This window comes from Aspergillus multicolor, assembly GCF_047715735.1.
Source record: "Aspergillus multicolor strain CBS 133.54 unplaced genomic scaffold BDW74scaffold_24, whole genome shotgun sequence".
Taxonomy (NCBI): Eukaryota; Fungi; Ascomycota; class Eurotiomycetes; order Eurotiales; family Aspergillaceae; genus Aspergillus; species Aspergillus multicolor.
This window is the reverse complement of record NW_027395975.1, coordinates 73,664-93,744: the sequence shown is the minus strand read 5'-3', so window position 1 is coordinate 93,744 and position 20,081 is coordinate 73,664. Positions and strand designations below refer to the sequence as shown.

Here is a 20,081-nt window from a genome sequence, read left to right as displayed (position 1 = left end):
ACAACCCGGCATGCAAAAGTAGGGCCATTGTGGTAGCTCATCGGCTCGGACTTTCAGGCATGCTCACGCTTTCGCTTAATAAGGGACGGAAAGGCAGCTCCCACGAACGTTAATCTTCGCGAGGTATTGTAAATGATTGAGGCGAAAACGATGCGATTAACCTGGCACGGGAGAAAGTAGATCTTGTGCATAATAACAATGTCCAGAACAGATGACTTGCGACCAGCTACTAAGATTCCACTTGTAATTTAAGCGAGACTCTGGAATGTCAACTTTCCTCGGTTTTAGATGCATGATCCATGTCAACCTGAGGGCTTATATTAATAGTGTGGTGGAGTATAAATGCGAGCCGCCTCTTCGACGTACAGTCAACTCTACGTGTTCCTTTCTGTCTCTCTCTATTATGTCTTCAGCAGAAAGCTCTTTCGCGCACGAAGGCCTAGTGGAGTATTCAGGGGACCGGCTACGCAATGTTGCCATTGCATTCACAGTGCTTGAAATTTTTGCAGTCGGGTTGAGGTTTATTTCCACCAGGATAGGCCACAAGGTACTTGACTTGGGTGACATTCTTGCAGTCCCTTGACTGCTGTTGTGCCTTGCTCTGAACATCGTGATTCTTGGTACGTATATTGCAACTCGTGTTTGTTTTTATATAAAAAAAAAAAAAAAAACTATAAACTGACCGTTCAGTGTCCATCAATTATGGTCGCATAGGCTATCACCGAGATTTCCTTGTATCGGTTGGTCCTGGGGCCTTTGCTATTAACAGGATATGCTCTGTCATCCTCACTGTTGTTTACCCAGCAGCATGCGCTATCCCCCGAATCATGCTCCTAACGATGTATCTCCGCATCTTCCATGCTCCCTGGTTAAAGACCTATCGAATCATTTCCTATGTACTAATTGTCTTTGTTGTTGCTTACGCTTTCGCTATCATCATGACTGCCTTACTCCAGTGTATTCCGCTTGCGTGCACTTGGGATCGGAGCATCCAAGGAGCCAAGTGCATCAATCTTACGCTCTTCTACCGCTGGGGCACCCTGCCAAATATTCTGATAGACATCGTCATGCTGTTTCTGCCTCAACCTGTGGTCTGGACGCTGCAGATGTCAAGCCAGGCGAGGCTCGGCCTGGGAGCCACCATTCTGACCGGTAGCATGTAGGTCTCCTGGGGATCTTCCCTCTTCTACCCATTACCCAGGCAGACCTATAGGTACCGGTACTGACTCATTCGGTTGACAGTGGTACAGTTACGTCTATCTGCCGCTGCGTTGCCTTCTTCCAGAACAACCCATACGTTGACACAACCTGGACGGCTGTGACCTATTATACATGGAGCCTTGTCGAGCCGGGCGTTTATTTGATTGCCGCCTGTTTGCCCTGCTACCGCCCCATCCTTCGACATGCCCGCGACTGTTTCAGAAGAATCCCCGCCTCCTCCCGGCAAGTCGGGACAACCCCCTCTGGTCAACCAGACTCCAATACAGATGTCGATGCCTCAAAAATCAGGATCTTGCGACTGGACATAGAGAGAGACGCGCCCGCGACTTATAATCTCTCCTAGATCTTGCAGAAAGATTGACCCTTATGATAAGCTATCCACAAGGTTCCTCGTCGAGAAAGGCTGTTGCGGCGCCTTGTTCGCTCTCCAGATCGCAGAACCACCTGATGGTATAGGCCTCGTTGGCGAGAGTCTTTATGATAAAAAGGTGTATTTTATTTCATGAGACGGTCAAGCCGAGCTCATCTCTGATGAAATCAAAGGGTGTAAAAGCTGCCACAGGGTGGCCTCCGGGAAAGGCGCGGGGGCTCCGGGTATGGATTAGTCTGGGTGACGATCAGGCTGACCGTGCAACGACAAATGGGGGGCTACCTGTTATAACTCATAAGCACTAAGGCCCAGTCTGCTTATTTGAAGGATCCAAGAGTGGAAAGCATTGAAGATGACACCCAAGAAAGCTTTGGTCCTGACAAGTTCTGATGCATCTAAAAATCTTTGTGTTAGGGCGGCGAAGTCACTCATTGCGAAAGCTATATATTAATTAATACCTTTGGCAGCCTTTGGGAAAATCACGAATGCCGTTGTGCTTAAATGGATTTTGCACCTTTATTCAGATTTTGGAAAACACTTACTCACCAAGATCAAGGAAAGGAAAGCTTATGCCATTTTTCTCACCTTGCAGTGGTTCTAGGGTTTGTCCATGGTATTCTTTAGGCCTTTAGCGGTAATACAGTCGGTCATGAGCTTCCGCTATTTGGAACTCGGATTCTTTATTATTCCCTTAGAATTCTTGTACCGCGGCAAAACAGAAAGGCTTTAAATACGACTTAGAGCATTTCCTTGCAGAGTATGCGCGGTTCTATAACAAGCAAAAAGAGGCAACTGCATTATTAAGATTAAATACAGGCCCTCCAGTGTTAGAAAGTTTGGGCTGGCTCTAAGAGTTATACCTTAAGCTTATCCTAACCATGTGAACAGCATTACCAAGTAAAAGCATGATAAGGGGTCCGGATCTCCATTACCTATAGGGGCTCTTGGTGCCTGATCCGCTTCCTAGGTATGTTTAGATGTCAACATTGGGATTCTTCCTTGACGCGAGAAGAATGAGGCCTCCAAAATGGAAGGATCAAGCGGCGGGGCCTTGCTAGCAACACTAGGGAATCTATCTACGAACCATGCAGAATCCCTTCCGTGCTCTCGGAAACCGCGTTCGCTGTCAAATGAGGTCACCTAATATCCTGTCCATTTCTGTCTTTGCCTTTTATTAAAGTACGTGCAATTACCTGTTCATTATCATGATTGAGTATGTTCGGGAATTAAAAGCATCTACAGGTTATACCCACCGTTGCTTGCTCGTTACTTCATATGTACAATAATCAGTTAGTCTGATCTAGCACAGCAAATCCACGTGGTCAAACCTCACCGGCGCTCAAGGCTAAACATCGAAATGGATCTGCGCCGTCGGGGTCCGCGTCGGGATGTATACTCCCCGTCCTCGTCCGGCGACACACACGTCGAGCAAGGCATGAGCAGGAAACCCTCCGGCCGACGAATTCCCTGCTCTTGCTCCACCAGCGCAACATAAGTGGGAATATCCAGTTTCCTCGCAACGTCCGCACATTCATATTGCGTCAGGAAGAGCTCCGCCTCGTCGAATTGCATGCTGACAGCCTTCACGATGTCCTCAACGGTCGGATCCACGTCCGCCTGATGGTCGTCCACAAGATACCGCAGCATATCCATCCGGCCGCTCCAGATCGCCGGCCAAGCCATACTATACGGCCCGCTGCCGTCTTTGTAATAACATCCTAAGTTGGCGTTTGCACCGCGTTCAACGAAATACTTGACCGTCGCGAAATGGCCCTTGTCGACGGCCGTGAAGAGCGCTGTGGCGCCGTACACAGCGAGATCCAAGCCACCTTGTTCAGGGTCTGCAAAAAGCGCCAGCATGCTTGGGTCGTCGAACCGCTGCGCGATCTCGCATAGGATCCGGTCGGACTTGGGACGAAGCCCATACCTTACCATGAGCTCGCGCATCTCACCCTCGCGTTGAACCGTCGCTTCAAGCCAGGGATGCGGAGACTCGCGCTCGTCGATCTCGGCGCCTGCGTTTCAGAAGCCGCTCGATAACGCCATCACTGCACCCGCACGCGATCGCCACCCCTAATGCCGTGTTCTTCATGGCGTTGCGGTCATACCGCTTGTCCACTGACGAAGGGAGACCCAGCGGCGGGCGTTTGGTCAGAATCATATGTAGCACCTCGAGATCAGGACCGCCTGTGTTCAGCGCCCAGTGCAACAGCGCGCGCAGCTTCACCTCCAGGACCCAGCGGTAGGATAGTGGTGGCTCTGGCTCGTCGAGTAGGACCGCCAGGGTGTCGATGTGCCCGTGCTGCGCGGCTTCAATGAGCGTATTTGGGCTGGAGGAGAGGAAGTTTCCTGCGTACCGCCTGACACCGGTGGGGTGGATTGCGGCGCAGCTGGCGCCGGCTTTGATGAGGGCGTTTGCGAGAGCCGTGTAGCCGTTTTGTGCTGCGAAGAGGAGGGCGGAGCTGTTGTGGTGCTGGGCGTTTAGGCGGTAGAGGACGGGGTGCAGAAGGTAGTAAAGTCTTCTGGTGCAGCGCATAGGATAGGAAACATCTTTTTGTTGCAGGATGTATGAGATAATTATTAGGATTAGCTCACTGGGTAGGAGGGCTAGGGGACCTACCGGCACCGGTGTGCTGGCCATGGTGTTGGGTGGAGTAGGGTGGTGTCGGCGCGAGGTTAAGGAGACATACGGTAAATTGGAAGAAACTAAGAAGCAGAGGGGATTGGGAGAGTATTTATAGTTTTATCCGCTTGTTGCTCTAGCTGTACTGTGCTTACTCATCTAACGCCCAAACTCACATGCCGCCCAAAATTCGACCCCCACCATGATGGAAAATTAAAGCAATTCAACGCAATACAAAATGTATTAAAACCCGAAATTTTGGTGGTAAATTTATTACTAAAATCTCTATATAGCAATTTCAGGACTCCCGAGAGCGCTGTGGTAGTTAAATCTCGCGGCCTTAATAATTTAGGCGAACGGGCAAGTTGGGAATAACTTTAGGGCTAGGGGGGGTCTTTTTTATTAGGGAATGCCTTTAGAGTTACTAAAGGATTACTCTTGCCTAGTTTAACTAATTCAAAGTTTTTTTTAAAGTTATATTTTCGTGTCTTTGTGTATACATGCCTGCTACTTTTAGTATTTTTTTGCCTTTTTAACTTTACTGCTTTAAGGCGTTATTTTTACATATTTATAGCTTTTATTTTGGCATTTTCTAGTGCCTGGAGTTAAAGAGTAAGTAGCCTTTTTATTACCTTTTCTTTTTTTTTTTATTAACAAGCGCTTTTTTAAGGCCCTAAGCTTGCGTCTAAAGGAGTATATAGTTTATATAAAGTATATTTATTATAGTTTAAAGTTTTTTAAAAAATTTAGGCATAGGCATGTTTTTTACCTTTTTAATAAGTCTTTAAATATTTTTTATATCTTTTACTTGTAGTACTTGCCTTGCTACCTTAGTAAATTTAAAATTTTTATTTATATTTTTCTTAAATTACTTTAGTACTGCCTTAAAATCCTAGAAGAATAAGCTAGTTAATTTTTATAAACCTTTTTATTTTTTATGCTTAAGGCCTTGCTTCAGGCCTTTTAAAATAGCCTAAAAAGTCTTACTTTATAATTACATTAAGGCCTTAGCAGGAATATAAGAATATATCTAGTTTATTATTATACGCCCTGGTAAGAGAAGAAAAGATCCTAATATTTAAAGGCTATGATAAATATATTAAATAAGATAAATACATGGCTACTAGTATTTAATTTGCGTTGCAGTAATCTAGGAAGGATATTATCATATAAAGTCCATGGCTATTTAAAAAAAGCCTCTAACGCCTCCTTGCTTAATCCCTTGTTTACTTATTAAAAATATTATAAACCCATGCTATTTTTATATTATTATTTGTCCAGCTTAATATAAAACCTTTTAATTAGTAAGTGTTAAGTAAAAATAAGTTTTTATATTAGTTTATTTTTATGCCCTAAATACCTCTAAAATGTCTAGATAAAGTAACGCTGTTTATACCAAAGTTTTAAGTAACTTTCATATATAAAAAAATTCTCCTTGCTTTAAGGAATTAAAATATTTTATTACCTAATTTATTAAAATAAAATTAATTAAGTTATAAGGGGTTAAAATCTACAAGTAAATGTCAGTGTGGATATAATTTAGGCGCTAAGTGAGTTTGGGCGTCAGATGAGTAAGCACGGTAAGTGGCTTAGTGTATTCAAGGTTTAATGATTGGGGTTATTTACGCAGAGTGCCAGGTAGGTACCCTAGGTAAATTTACCATCCTAAAAAACTACAAGCACCTCCTTCATGCCTGATCTGGATATTGCTGCTCTCAAAGGATGAGCTATGTAAGTTAGGAGATTTAATTACTTTTTTGAAATGATTTACTTGCTTTTTATCTAACAACCTGACCCAACGGACTCTTGGCGTTGAGCGTGACTCTGGTGAGCTAGCTGATTTGTTTAATGAGCAGAATGAGGCTGTTAGATAAATAATCACGCAGACAATCTTAGCATCCCGTCAGGCAGATTGTGAGATTAGCCTTTGTAGGCAGGCACCGAGTGACCATCCAGAGTTTGCAAGGTTCCTGGTGGAGGCTGGGATCACATCAATCTATGATAGCCCGGACAGCTTTGTTCCAGCGACGAGAAACATAGTGGCTTGTGAGGGGGCATGTTTGTCACCTGGGGTTGGGCAAAGCCAACGAGTCTCGCAATTTTGTTCCGTTCCTGTTGCTATTGCTCGTTTACAGGTTTTTTTCTTGTTACTACGCAGCGGCCAGGATGGATAGCAGGGAAGGAAAATTGAAAATTGCTTTTGAGGATGGTCATAGGCCCTCCTGAAAACATATCAAAGTGGCCCTCAGCTCATCTGCCGACTTAGCAATCTCCTTCTCTTTTTCAATATCTAATAGCACGTCAATGGTTCTTATAATCCCCTCTTTACTGAAAACCATCGGTGAGCTAAAACAGCAGCCGAACTTTGACTGCAAGTGACAAATTGAGCGGATATTGCGTTTGTGTAAAAGACATTAAAGAGCATATACTCAGAACAATAGCACCAATGACATAGGGGGTAGCGCCTTTGGCTTGAAACTCGCTCTGCAACTTTTGTGTGCACCCTCTGGAGACCCCGAGATGACCTGGATCGAGAGCCTCCGGCGGAAAGGCTCTGTCAAATGGAATTCCACTAGCTGTTCCAGCAGACCATGCAGTAACCTGAGTCTTACCGTGCACGCATAGCACATAAAGATCTATCGAGTTTACTGCAACCTACACTCTCCAACAGCACGTTGACTGCGTATGCAAGATCTCGAGGTTAGCTCACCTTGGTCTTGTCCGCTACCTTGGGAGGCCACGAAGCCTTAACGAATCAAGAAATGTCCCTGAGCCGAGCACCCGAGACGGTGGAAGCTCAGAGGCTCTCAATGCAAGCGAGGCAAGAAGATCCACTGGATTTGCCACGACTATTCAAGATGATGCTTGATTTGATCGGTCTCCCTGGTTGGACCGCGCTTTGAATAATTCCAAGGTTCCGGTAAAGTACATGTGCTGCATGCCCTACTGGTTTTCCCTAGGAGACAACGTATAAGCATTGGATCTACAAGGAAAAAGAGCAGCAGAGCACAAGGGTCACCTTACCTAGCGAGTACTTCGACCCTGCTGTGATGACCACGATATCGTTCCTTCTGGCTTCTTCAAGAGTCGCTGCTTGCTCGCGGGTACTGCTGTTTCCGCTGAACATGACATCGGACACATCGCGCACCTTGGCGTCTCTCAGGTCTGTCTTCACGGAAACCGCACTCATGAACAGCAAACAACGGTTCAAGAAAGGCTGCGACTGCTATCAGGATGCTTCCCCAACAATATGACGGCGTTCAAAGACAGTGCGTTCGCCCCCTTCATGCTCTCCCAGCTCGTGATGTTGTCGCCGCTCCATGTGCTCCAAAAGTAGTTCACTCGCGACTGAGCTAAGAATAAGTTGCATAAGCGGCAGCGCCGCCAACTTGCAAGGTGGCCAACACCGACAACGGCAATTTGTGTCACTGAACTGGCACCTGCAGACATCTTGTTCGAAGTGGAGTCCCTTGAATATATCGCTTTATCCTGCATCAAGCCTGACTTGCTTGATGTTCTGTAACACGTAGTTAGGCCTACGCATCTTTCCACCGCGAGCAAATACTCCGTAAATGGGGTGATCGGTCAACCCGCGTATTGCTGACAGTCTTTGTGAAACCAGGCATCGTGTCTTACCCCGGCGGCAAGATGATTGGTATCAACAGAATAAGCTGGATGCAATGGGAAACTGGTGCAGGGAAACATGTAGCTCATTGGTGGAGAACTTTCCCGTCGAGACCAATGCACGATTGAACCTTGGGAATGCAACCCAGCAAAAAGAGGTTAGCGCGTCTCTAACTTGCATGTACACGCTCGAGTTTCGTGGAATAGAGTTGTAGAGGGAGTAGAAGTTTTGGAAAAGGAGCTGCTTGCTGTTTCTTCTTAGGGCTTCTTGAATCTCTCCTCTGGTTTTCTTCTAATTGTGTACATACTAGGCTGCTGAAGTTGAGTGAATATTAATAACGTAACGCACTTGGCATTTCCGTGCATTCAAGACTGGACCCAATGCCCTAGATACAATCTGTAAAACACATTCAACTGAAACCATGACTTTTCCTTCATACCCTTCCCAATTCCATGCCCTTCTGATTCCTATTCACCCTCAACTTTCTGAAAATCCTTTGTCGGTGCCTTTCGGCACATCCATCAATTGCCTATAAAGCTCGTGTTTCCGATCCTCGAAACTCCAGCTTAGGACGCGCTTTGAAGCTGGTATTGGTTGCCAGTGAAACGATTCCTCAGTACTCCAGCTCTGGGAGTGCCTTGGAATTGAGGGTGGCGGCCATTGCACCTCACACGGTCTGCCCAGAAGACCAGCCCGTGTGTTCTTTGCTTCACGGGGCTGGTTTGGCTGCTTTTCGTGGTCTTGCTGTTCGTGTTCGTGTTGGAAGTCTTTCTCCTGCAGGTGCTGCTCTTTTGTTTGTTCGATATAGGTTTGTTCTGTCGTGGAGACGGCAATGTACTCGGTGTACCCCGACGTCTCTGTGAGGTTCTCGTTGGAGACAGACATTTTTTGATGCAATTAGTGGGAAAGAAGTTTGTTTGTGATTGTAAATCAATAGGTATATTGTTGGGCGGGGCGAGGACCGGACATCTTGTTATGAGCTTTTATAAGTACAAGCAACCATCATACGACGAATTACGCCACCTAATCTGAGGATTGATTGCAGCGGGTTCTGAGCATGGTCAAGAGGAAGGTGAGAGGCAGTACGCTGACTGCTTGCCACACAGATACACACACATGCCCGTGCTTGCCGATCCGGGGTCTTGGACGATCTGTGTCCCATGCGGGGTAGGTCACCGAAGCCCGGCCGAGTGCCGATCTTGCTGCTTAGTGGCCTGCTGTCAGGCTGCTCATCTGCACCGTCTGAGGTCTGGCCATATGTGGCGCCTTTCGGCATCGTATTACAGCGCCACACTCCCAAATAAAAGAGCGGAAGAAAAGCAGGTAATTCAATTTCCTTTGATTCGCGTTTTTAACTCTTACTTGTATTTCCCTACTCGGAATCGTCCACATAATTCAGAAACCACATGCCTGTTTACGTGATTCGTACAATGTCCAAGCATGGCTTGTTGGAAGCGGCATTACATCGCTTACTATAGCACTGCACTTGATAAAGAATGCTAACGTCCCTGGTCCAAATACCCACGTTCTCGATATCCACGGCGGCCCCGGAGGAGGGATGAGCATGCAGGACGCGGAAGACAAGGGATATTTTCTCCCGGTCATATGTGCCCAACACCTTCACAGTAGTTCTTTCAACAGGCTGCTCTCACCAAGTCCGAGCACATATAATGCCACAAAGTCTGTGGGCCAAGAAGGAGGCCAGATCCAGATTACAGAGCATGCAGTGGCAATAAATATTAAGAACTTCGATCAGGAATTGGTGATACTCCTGAACTAACAGGAGATTAAATACAAATTATACAGGATATAATTCTGGCCGTAGTAGCTAATTAAAGAAGTAAAAAAGCTATTATAGCCTTTTTTTTTATTGAAAAGGAAATAAAATAATAAAGAATATAGTTATAGCTATAATAAAAAATTGTCACGGACTGAATTCCTCCAAGCCATGACACACCTGCTGGGGGCCGGCGCCCGGCCATCATGTGACGGATCTAGCCAGTCTTTTAGATACCACACAACTAAAAGGCACTATACAAGGTTCCTAGGGACCTTGCTGACTGGAACTATAAGAAAACTAGGCTAGGGACATTATACTTACCCCCTTTTTCAAATCACGTGGCCATGCCCGAGGGCCATGAAAGGGGTCCCTTGGTTCTCGGAAGATTCCCACTTTAGTAAGTGCTTGTGGAGACGTGTTGCCATAGTAACCTTACATGTTTAGCCCTTACTAGCATGCTGCTAACAGGGGCTTTATGGGTATAAAGGGTAAGAAAAGATAGTATAAGCTAGAGGAAGACCCCCCCCTAGCCAGGGTTTAAACTAATAATCTTTTAGACCTTATATACTATAATAAATCTAGCTAGTTTTTCAAATACTATATAATTAAAAGGCACTATACAAAGTCCCTAGGGACCTCGCTAATTAGAACTATAAGTGAACTAGGCTAGGGATGTCACACACCAGGTAGTAATGCCATGAAGCTAAGCCACCCCATGCCTAAGATGGTTCGCCTATTAGCTAACTATTAATAACCTAGCAAAGATTTATTACTTGTCTATAAGGGACCGCTAGCTTAATTACCTAGTTTTAAAAAAGTTAGCTTATTAATTATTTTTAGTAGCTTAGCTAAATACTTTTTATATTATTACTTTATCTATATATTTTTTGTAAACCTAAATTAAATAATTTACCTTTAAAATTAATAAGTAATAAAGGTAAGTACCCTTTTACCTCCTAAGTAAATAACTTTTTATTATAATTTATTAATCCGGAGCTAATCTACCACTTGTCTAGCGCCATGTCAGGAAAGGGCCATGTCAAACCTTCTAGCTAAGGTGCTTTGCATCTGATAAGCGAGCTGATTTGACCTCACGAGGACATACTGATACAGGGTATGTATAAGGTTATTGGCCTTGGGGGGGTTTATGTAAATGGTGTAAAAGGGTATAATGCCCCTAAGATAGGAAGAAATGGCATTTACAAGGGCTATTTTTAAGAAGAAGGTAATAATAGTAAATTAACACTAAGCTTTAGAATTTTAAGCCTCGCAGGGCTAGATATCCCCTGTGTGGGCTAAGTTAGCATAGTGGCTGACTCAATACCTATCCGCAAAGGGCTATGTACAGTGTTATGGGCCTTATAATAATAAAGAAAATTTAATAAGTATACTTTTTAAAAAAAATATGCTAACAGATTCAGTACTATATTACAAGCTATGATAAACATAACTAAAATAAGCTATCTTAATACTAACTATATAAAAAATATAAATACTAGAGATTCTTATAAAACTATAAAAAGGTATTACTGTCAAAGCCTCAGGCTAGATAATCAGGTATAAAACAATGTACTAGCTTAAATGGAATAGATAAGACGGTATATAGGGTTATATTCTTAAGGCTTTGTATAAACAGAGACTAATTTTCACCTAACTAATTCTTAGTAGGTGTTGGCTTTAAATACACCTTTAATTTAGTAATAATATTACCACTACATGGTGGGGTAACAGGTGCTTAATATTTTATTTTATTAAAATTCCTTATCTTATTACCGCTTATCTTATTTAAACCTCTTATTTTATTATACCTAGTATTTATAGGTGTAATAACTTGGCCCTTTTCTAATTAAGATTAACCTAATTTTTAAATAGCTTTATGCTTTTCTAAACATAATTATTTTATACTTATTTTATAATAGTTTAGTATTATGAGAATAGTCCTAAGTTATAGTTTAGGTGTAGTATTAATAAGTAGTATAAGGGGTTATAGCTTAAGTACTTTATTATTATTTTATTAGGATAAAGGCCTTATTTAGTTGCTTTAAAAAGCTTATTTACCTGGTCTTTTATATATCCTGTCTTAAAAGCTTATTAGTTATAAAAATATAAAAAAAGTTACTCTCTTGGTAATAATTTATAAGGTTATAATAAGATTATTATGTTATAATTAGCTTTATATAAGTAGCTAAACATAAAAAGATAAATTCTCTCCCACTTCTTATTTCCTTTTCTCTTTTATAATCTCCCTGTTTTTAACATCCTTACTCTTGATCTTTATTTATATACCACGCTTTTCTCTCTTATTTTATTATTAATCCTTTACTATTATGCCCTGTTTTTATGCCTATAAAGCATGTCCCGTGTTTAACTTCCTAGTTAAACCAAAGATATTATAGTGTGTTTACTATCTTAAAACCAGTATTAAGGTAATAAATACTAATAATACTACTATTCTATTTTAGTTTAGATATATTTTTAATACTATCTCCTTTATATTATACTAGTAGTGCTTTTATTATAACACCACCTGCTAGATAATAAGTATATTATATTTTAATTAAGTTTTATTACTAATAAGTTATATTTCTTAAACTTATATTATAATAATAGGTAATACTATAAATCTTTTTTAAATAATTAGTTAGTACCAAGGGTTTTAGAATAATAATAATGATATAGCTACTAATAATAATATTATATAATGATTAAATAATATATACCTCTAAGTTTATAGCACGATATTTAAGCTTTTTAAAGTTTTTAAGATAGTAAAAAAAGCCTACTGGTCTAAGTTTGGTTTAGTAATAAAAATAAAGAAGGTTGCAATGGTGGTGGTTGCAGCGAAGAACCGTGGACGGGGAGAACAAAGAGGGGAGAAGAGCGGCGGCCAGGAGACTACTGTACCAAGAGCTTACACAGAGTCATGTACCGCTATGTACGGAGGTGTGCACCAAAAGCCTTCCCGCGCTAGTATCTTATATGATTATGCCAAAGTATCTAGTTGCTATGTTTATAGGCCAGCTTTTGTTTTTTTTAATATAAGTAACTAATAAGTAATTAAAGGGGGCTTATGAAATGCGCTTAGTTGCTTGTTACTATAGCAGTGTAAAAGCAAATATTGGCTTCTTACCTTGGCAAACAGGTAAAAGATCAATATATTACTAGCGCGGCGAAGACTTTTGGTGCACACCTCCGTACCGTCTACCACATCCGTCAAGCACTGGAGGCTAATAACAGCAGAACTACTAGAAAGCAGTATACTCCGCCAGAACAGCGTCCGCGATCTTCAACGCCATTCCGTAGAACACAGTCATGACATGAGACGAAAGCTGCGTCGGCGGGATCGACCCATCAATCACCCGTAGCCCCTGCGTACCATACACCTTAGCCGCAGCATCAACAACACCACCCATCTCCCGAGCCATCATAGAGCAAGTCCCAACAGCATGGTAATTTGCGCGGAAATTTTGCTGGACATACCCAGCCCACTGGTCCAAGTCCGCGTCAGCGGCAAGGTTATCGCCGGGAATGACCTCGCCATCAAAGTACTGCGCCATCGCCCCGCTGCTCTGAAGTTCACGAGCAAGCTTTGTGGCGGCCGCTTGACCAAGGACATCAAGTTCGTTGAAGTAGAACTTGGGGTTATTCGCGAACTGCCACAGGTACGGGTCCGAAGAGAGAATATGCGTTGAGCCCCGGGCAAAGGGGAGGAGATTCCAGATATCGAACTTAATGACACCCGAGGCATCCATGAAGAGTTCGGCGTAAGCGACGTCGTCTTCCAGGATCCAGGTGCGGTAGAGCTCATACTGCGCTTTAAGGGCTGTAATATTATGGAAGCCACCATGGGCCACCGTTTCCTCCGCCCATTGGTCCAGCTTCGTGTTCAGGAGCTTAATAGCGCGGGGTGCGTCCTTGCCGAATGTCTCGGTGATGTTGGCGAAGTAGACGGCTTGACCCTGGCCGAAGCCGGGGCGCGTGCTGCGGGCTTTCACGGTGGTTGTTGTCTGGTCTTGCATGTTCTGACCGACGGGGAGGTCGAGGAGCTGGGTGACGTTGGCCTTGTCGAGGACGGACTTCAGGCCGATGCCGGAGTACTCCAGGATAAGGGGGGAGATGGCGGAGCCAGCGGCGAGGAGGATCTCGTGGTTGGCGTAGGCGTTGAAGTTAATGGATTTGTGGGTGCCGAAGTTGACGCCGATGGCTTTGAGGTCGGCATTGGCCGAGTCCTGGTCAAAGAGGACCTTGCCGACGTCCTGGCCCGTGAGGACTTTAAGGTTGGGACGATGGTAGGTTGGAAGAAGCCATTCGCGCGCTGCGTCCGCGCGGACCTGGTTCTCTAGCAGATTGTTCTGGATCATGGAGACACCACGGGGATGGCCGCACAGCATATCCACCTGGGTCGGAACACCCTGTTCCGCCGTGGTGTTCATCAAGGCCCTCATGAGGGGGGACCATTCTTCGCCGGTATCCCTGTACCCAGCATGGACGGTTCCATTGAAGCCATGGCAAGCCGGATTAAAGTAATGCCCAGCGGCAATCTGGGCTTCAGTGGGTGCACGAGCCCGCTCGCCCTGATTCATGTACTCAAGCACACCGTCCCAGTTCCACCCTTTCATACCAAACACACTCTCCCACGAATCAATCTGGACCTTATCCGGCCGAGTCCACGAGTTGCCGTTCACGAGTGTCGAACCGCCAAGGCCTTTGCCGGACTTGATGAGCTCGGTGCGATTGTTGATCAGCGAGACGGTGAGGTAGTTCTGGTCTGCGCTTGTGCCGAAGATCTCGCCGTACTTGGTTGGGTCCTCGATGATGGGCCCGTCGTTGGACTCGTAGAATCCTCTCTCGACAACCAGGACGGAGATGTTCGGGTTCTCCGTCAGTTTGGCGGCTACGGTCAGGCCTGTGAGGCCGCCGCCTGCAATGATGTAGTCGAAACTCTTGTTGGCGACATCGAGAGGGTTGCTGAGGAGGTCCGGCTGAATGTCGAGTTGGGAGGCGGAAGTCAGGGCGCGCACCGCGCTTGCAAATGGAAGAATGAGGTAACTGGCGGACCGCATGGTGATGGTCCGATGGGACTGGAGGATTTGTAGATGTAGGACGAACTATGGTTGTCTTTCAGGAGCCAGGACGAGGTCCATGGCGATTTATAGGTTGCTAACCTGCTGTTGGATATCTTAGCAGTTGGTATACTTTGTAAGATGTGCATTCCAGAACCACGGGCTGAATGCGATAGCGCCTCCACTCACGTGGCCGTCGGGATATTCTGATTGGCTTTGTAGAGCTCACCCAAGGTATAGGGTTATGCTGCGGCGGAACCATGCAGATCGGCGTCAGCGCCAAGCAGCGCCCTATCCATCAGCCGTCCACAAGGTAATAACATTCTTCACCGTAGACAGAACAGGCACCAGGGCTGGCTGTCGATAGTATTACCGAGGATCCTCCTCTCGTCATCATGCCGTTAGTTACCATAGCTGGGTGTAGTCTTGGCGTACCCAGACGCTGAGCCTCGTTTCACCATTGCCACGAAGGAAACAAGGTTTTCATCGCGGCTGTCAAGGATACCGCAAGATGATCATGATTCGTGCATGGTTCCGCGAGGAGTTGTGACACGAAACTCTGAACACCCAGGTGCCAGGTGCTTCTGTGAAATAACTGAATGAGGTCATGATGTGATATGAATCCAGCCCACTGCGTTCAAAAACAGCCAAGATCGTCCAACGCCAAGACTGAACATGAGGAACTTTTCGAATCCAGACCATAACTGCTGAGAAATCTGCAGTCGACCCGGGGACCGTGCTAGCAGTCTAGCAGTCGGCTTGCAGAAAGTTCGGAGGAACAGGTAGGCCACTTCGGCATACCGAGTGCGCCAAGCCTAGGAGTCTTCGGCATGCCGTGTGCTTCCTGCCCCTATCGGACTTCTTTGATCCGGTTCTTTTACTGGTCTCACCTCCGGTGAACGAAGATCTCCTTGGAGATCACTCGGCGTGGTTACGGCGTGGCTACGCTGTGGCCAGTGATAGGCTACTACGTTTCTTGATGTCTTTTTTATCCACAACCCACTGTAAAACACTTTGAACATGAGCATGAGGTTCCGATCACTAATCTCGAGCGTCGTGGCCATCGCCGCGACATCAGGGGACCTTGGCGGAGACGCAGTCTGTTTCAACTCTTTTTTGGAGAAAATATCCAGTTCAACGAGGATAACAGCTCGGTTTGCTGCTCTCTAGCATAGCCATCTACGTCTCAGTCAAGCGGGCTTCATCGCAACTATGCGTTTTTCTCCTTTATTCTTGCTATTTTTCAGCGGCGCCTCCCTTGCTTCTCGATTATATGCATCCTCGTACGATGGAAAGGTCACGGAGTTGGGTCTATCGAGGTCAGGACAAGGGTATCATCTTAATGTGCTCTCCCAGACAAACAACTGCGGCCCAAGCCCCTCATGGCTGTTGCCAGACGGCGAGAATGGGATCATGTACTGTCTAGACGAGGGTATCGACTCTCTCAACGGGACATTGACCTCCTTCCATTCCACCTTGAATGGCACCCTGGTGAAGATCGATCAGCAAAAGGCAATTGCCGGGCCCGTCGCATCGGCCTTTTACTCTGCGGCCCATGCTGAGCGTCAGTTTCTTGTTGTAGTTCACTAGTAAGCTACCATATGATATAGTCTCATCCGCTAATAGCTTCACTAACAATATTACCTGTTGATCAGCTCCGGCTCAGCAGTAACCTCCTACTCCGGCAACCGAACAACGGGGATATTCAACCTCTCCCAAACATTCACCTTTAGCCTCCCCGCACCAGGTCCAGTCCCAAACAGACAAGACGCACCGCATCCCCACGGCGTCGTCGTCGACCCAACCGGCCACTTTGTGCTTGTCCCTGATCTCGGTGCAGACCTGGTGCGCATCTTCCGCATCAACGAAAGTACCGGCGAACTAAGCGAGCAACGGCCCCTGGTTACGCCCCCCGGCTCTGGACCCCGGCACGGCGTCTTCTGGCTTCCTCGGAAAGACAACCAAGCCCGCTGTCAAGCTCAGGGCTCCAGATTCTATCTAGTCTCTGAGCTCGACAATGTGGTTAGAGGGTATGACGTGACGTACACCCAGAATGGAACCATGGCGTTTTCCCAGTTCTACGAGGGAGATACGTACGGCGGAGCACCTAACCCAAGTGACTCCAAGGCTGCTGAGATTGCTATCAGTGTAAGACTTACCTCCTCCAGCTTTCTCCTCTTTCGTATGAACAAAAGCCCTGCTAACCCGTAATTCGTCATAGCCCAGCAACCATCACCTCCTGGTCTCCAACCGCGGCGATAACACCTTCAGTAGCGGCAATGACTCGATTGCTGTCTTTGCCATCCCTAATACAATAACGGGAAGCAGCCGTAACGTATCTTTCACCGGGCTATACCCAGCCCATGGTTCGTTCCCACGCCACTTTGAGTTCTCGCCGGATGGGAAAATGGTCGCGATCGCGCTTCAGAATAGCCACAAGGTTGCGGTTGTGGCTTGGGAATGCGATGGCGGGGTTGGAGCTTTGCTCGCGCAGGTCGAGCTTGGTGGGGAGGTTACGGCGGCTGTTTGGGGGTTTGATGTAGTGCTATAATCTCTTCTAGGCCCCAGGGGCTATAGGAAGACCGAGGATGTTGGTATGGTTATTCTAGTCCTACCCTATAATCCTATAGTTTCAACAGAGTCTACGTACCATTGTTCATTATCAATCCTGCGTACTCAGTATGGTAGAGAGTACGAAGACTACCTAGGGTACTCTCCCCCATATCCTTCAGTCGAGATTTTAGCGTTATTACGTCGGGAATGAGATCGGTTTTCGAAGTCTACAAATCGCCCAGGGAATTTCTGATCAAAATTCAACTGTTTGAGGCGCCAACATGCATGCCATGTTGGAAGCGTGAAATCTCTAGTAGACGCTGAGAAGTTAAATTCCAAGGATAATGGTTCCTCTCCCAGTCCAATGTTCTCGGAACTCCTGGTGGAGCTAGTTAAGATGGTAGTAGCCGCATACCTCCAACATATAATTGAGTTTCTTATACTGCTAGTTCTTTTTTGATATAATCAGTTTTATAGCATATCCCCGCCCTTGAAGTATACCCAAGTGCCTGTCCCACCCACCCCGCCGAAGGAGCACAGAAGCCGGGGCGAATGCCTGACTGGCCTGCCCGCATGACCACCTCCGTCCCAACAAGCGACGAATCCCAGCACCAAACCCTGCCAGTTCTCTCCTCCTTACCTAGTCATCCCAGTCTCGGCTAATGCCGCAGAACCCGGATTGCGACACTGCATGTCGCTTAGCTCACGAGTAGGTCTGTGCCCACCATGCGAGGACTTGTATGCGGTCCGTCACATGCGCTGCCTCTCCATTTAAAAGGTATAGGGAGGCTGCATTATAAAGTCTTATCTCAAGCCAGTCTGAGACACCCATCCACTACGCGTGCGGAGGTATGATCACTGCCTTGGTTTTGTTGATTAGAGGATGCAGGTGCATGCGACGGGAATATAGGAGGTATTGCACGACCTGGCGGCCGCACCTTCTATTCCTACTAGCCACAGTTCAGGGTTTGAATTAAGCAGTTTTAGATTCAAGATGAAAGGTTATGTCTCTTCTGACTACTTTATTAGGTAGATTGCTTATTTTTAGCTGTGTAGCTGAATCACTGCTTGTAGCTTGTTCTATGTATTGGGTAGGTACCTCCCAGCTGTAGCGCGACATCTTTGTTTGGTATATAAGGTACCATCTGTACCAATTACTTGATATAAGCATCGCGACCCGGCAAAACGCCTGCATTTTCATAAGACCGAAAAGCATTCACCCAGCCCTGATACAAATCCTCACATTCGCACCGCCCAAATCTCCTCGCCCTCGCAACAGACGCCACAAACTGCGCGCCGGGCGTCGGCCTCGAAATCAACCCGTCCATCTGCGCAAATTTATGCCCCTGAAACGACTCTACACTCCCAGCCCCATATCTCGACACGATGCCGTCCCAAACACCCCTCTTGTCGCGCGACCACTCCGCCAAACTCAACCGCGGCTTGTCATCCAAGGCCTCGGGCTCGCACCCGTCCACCGAAACGCCAAAGTAGTCGGCGAATAAGGTCCACAGGATCTGCCAGGCCATGGGTTCGCCGTTGCCGTGGTTGAAAGCTTCGCTTTGCGTGTGTGCTTGCGTCGCGGCCCACACGGTGAAGTTGGCGATGCTGGGTGCGTACGACTGCATTTCGATCTGGTGGAAGCCGTTGTGGCTTCCTGGGTAGAAGGGAGGTTCGTTGAATTCGTGGCAGACGAGGAAGCATTGGGCTAGTGGGAGGGCTTCGTTCATTCCGGCGATTGGGGGGGGGCGCGTTGTTAATAAGGTTATCCCTCTAGGGCACTGTGAACGAGGAAGAGAACGTACACTGGGGTGTGTAGCCGACAATACCAAAAGGGGCGAATGATGTTGTAAGCCCTTGTATTGCGCCGCTTCTGGATCTTAAAGAGGTCATCTTCCTGTCTGTAGTATGAGAGCGTTTCTTTTCCGGATCCGTTATACCGCGGCATATCCTCGTGGCTGTTGATTTCGATCTTGCGACCAGTATATGGTACAACGCAATTGACCTGACTCTCCTATAGGCTAGCAGGCAACTGATCATGGTGAGAAGGCTCGACAAGTGACTGTGAGTACCGCACTATATTATACCGTCGTCCTCATCCAGAAACGCTCAGACCCGGGCTGACGCACTGATTCTGGGACCTGAGCTCCTATGCCGAAATAAGCAACGCCGCTGGACCATCCACAGCAACCGACTGGATCTCCATGAGCAAAGACCAAGTCCAGCACTGGGTGTTCAAGAAAGCTGTTGGAGGTGCGGAATCTCCGGGATGGCCCGCGGCTGGTAACCTCGGGCTCTGGCGATGCGGCATCGCAACAAACGTCTCTGCCTGAAAGGACACGGAAGTGGCATGGTCTGGGTACTGACAAGAGGCCACGAATGCGTGGGCTCGAGCGTCGCGACGTATATCCTCGCTCACGACCGACGAAATGCTTGCGACGTTGTCGGAACGTCCCGATACGGCTGTAAGCTCTTGCCTCACTACTCAGCGGAGTTGCTTAGCTCGCGGATGTGCTAACCAAAGGATATATGTAGGCTGTTATTGTCCTTGCGGGACCACGGGGGGAAGCATACCTGAAGGAGGTCGAAAACGCAGTGGAGAGTCTCCTCATGGTCCGGGTCCTAGCAATCGAGTGGATACATAGTCAAGTGCCGCTCACAAATTTTCTCCGGCCGAGGTCTTTGATTTTTTGTACTCTGTTTCGGCAGTCCAGGAGCTCGTCACAGTAAACTCGGCGAACCGACGAACGATCTTTCCGACACAGTAGCGCGAGATTTGTACCGGGCTCCAACTTGTCGGAAAAGCCGACAAATGCTGAAAAAGCAACCTTGGGATAACCATCGAC

At 46.6% G+C, this 20,081-nt stretch overlaps 8 protein-coding genes across 8 annotated transcripts; 2 read left to right on the top strand and 6 right to left on the bottom strand.

Moving 5' to 3' along the window:
• Positions 1–403: 403 nt before the first annotated feature.
• BDW74DRAFT_186872 (uncharacterized protein) lies at positions 404–1,582 on the top strand (the record flags this gene model as incomplete). Its single annotated transcript, XM_073731335.1, has 4 exons — positions 404–560; positions 691–1,159; positions 1,243–1,447; positions 1,565–1,582. 4 exons carry the CDS (start codon positions 404–406, stop codon positions 1,580–1,582), a joined length of 849 nt encoding a protein of 282 aa, XP_073581041.1.
• A 607-nt stretch (positions 1,583–2,189) lies between these two features.
• Positions 2,190–4,273, bottom strand: BDW74DRAFT_158344 (uncharacterized protein). The gene is made up of 2 exons (XM_073725299.1): positions 4,212–4,273; positions 2,190–4,159 (listed from the first exon to the last, which is right to left on the bottom strand). The coding sequence occupies exon 2, from the start codon at positions 3,536–3,538 to the stop codon at positions 2,921–2,923; it is 618 nt and encodes a 205-aa protein (XP_073581040.1). The 5' UTR covers positions 3,539–4,159; positions 4,212–4,273; the 3' UTR covers positions 2,190–2,920.
• Positions 3,345–4,273, bottom strand: BDW74DRAFT_62793 (uncharacterized protein). The gene has a single exon (XM_073733322.1). It carries the CDS (start codon positions 4,230–4,232, stop codon positions 3,564–3,566), a length of 669 nt encoding a protein of 222 aa, XP_073581039.1. The 5' UTR covers positions 4,233–4,273; the 3' UTR covers positions 3,345–3,563.
• Positions 4,274–6,424: 2,151 nt separating this feature from the next.
• BDW74DRAFT_169539 (uncharacterized protein) lies at positions 6,425–7,404 on the bottom strand (the record flags this gene model as incomplete). The annotated part of the gene is made up of 6 exons (XM_073727005.1): positions 6,425–6,583; positions 6,659–6,696; positions 6,740–6,850; positions 6,889–6,893; positions 6,943–7,063; positions 7,239–7,404. The coding sequence occupies 6 exons, from the start codon at positions 7,402–7,404 to the stop codon at positions 6,425–6,427; spliced, it is 600 nt and encodes a 199-aa protein (XP_073581038.1).
• Positions 7,405–8,278: 874 nt separating this feature from the next.
• Positions 8,279–8,783, bottom strand: BDW74DRAFT_158342 (uncharacterized protein). Its single transcript, XM_073725298.1, has one exon. The coding sequence runs from the start codon at positions 8,722–8,724 to the stop codon at positions 8,317–8,319; it is 408 nt and encodes a 135-aa protein (XP_073581037.1). The 5' UTR covers positions 8,725–8,783; the 3' UTR covers positions 8,279–8,316.
• A 4,081-nt stretch (positions 8,784–12,864) lies between these two features.
• BDW74DRAFT_186871 (GMC family oxidoreductase) lies at positions 12,865–14,682 on the bottom strand (the record flags this gene model as incomplete). The annotated part of the gene is made up of 1 exon (XM_073731334.1): positions 12,865–14,682. The coding sequence occupies one exon, from the start codon at positions 14,680–14,682 to the stop codon at positions 12,865–12,867; it is 1,818 nt and encodes a 605-aa protein (XP_073581036.1).
• A 1,212-nt stretch (positions 14,683–15,894) lies between these two features.
• BDW74DRAFT_180810 (uncharacterized protein) lies at positions 15,895–17,233 on the top strand (the record flags this gene model as incomplete). The annotated part of the gene is made up of 3 exons (XM_073729831.1): positions 15,895–16,271; positions 16,338–16,830; positions 16,904–17,233. The coding sequence occupies 3 exons, from the start codon at positions 15,895–15,897 to the stop codon at positions 17,231–17,233; spliced, it is 1,200 nt and encodes a 399-aa protein (XP_073581035.1).
• A 1,031-nt stretch (positions 17,234–18,264) lies between these two features.
• BDW74DRAFT_158340 (uncharacterized protein) lies at positions 18,265–18,794 on the bottom strand. Its single transcript, XM_073725297.1, has one exon. It carries the CDS (start codon positions 18,762–18,764, stop codon positions 18,390–18,392), a length of 375 nt encoding a protein of 124 aa, XP_073581034.1. The 5' UTR covers positions 18,765–18,794; the 3' UTR covers positions 18,265–18,389.
• Positions 18,795–20,081: the final 1,287 nt, after the last annotated feature.

What these genes read in the sequence shown, in the direction of transcription:
- BDW74DRAFT_62793 (XM_073733322.1), bottom strand. Translation starts at nt 4,232, where the DNA reads ATGGCCAGCACACCGGTGCCGGTAGGTCCCCTAGCCCTCCTACCCAGT.
- BDW74DRAFT_158342 (XM_073725298.1), bottom strand. Translation starts at nt 8,724, where the DNA reads ATGTCTGTCTCCAACGAGAACCTCACAGAGACGTCGGGGTACACCGAG.
- BDW74DRAFT_158344 (XM_073725299.1), bottom strand. Translation starts at nt 3,538, where the DNA reads ATGCGCGAGCTCATGGTAAGGTATGGGCTTCGTCCCAAGTCCGACCGG.
- BDW74DRAFT_158340 (XM_073725297.1), bottom strand. Translation starts at nt 18,764, where the DNA reads ATGGCCTGGCAGATCCTGTGGACCTTATTCGCCGACTACTTTGGCGTT.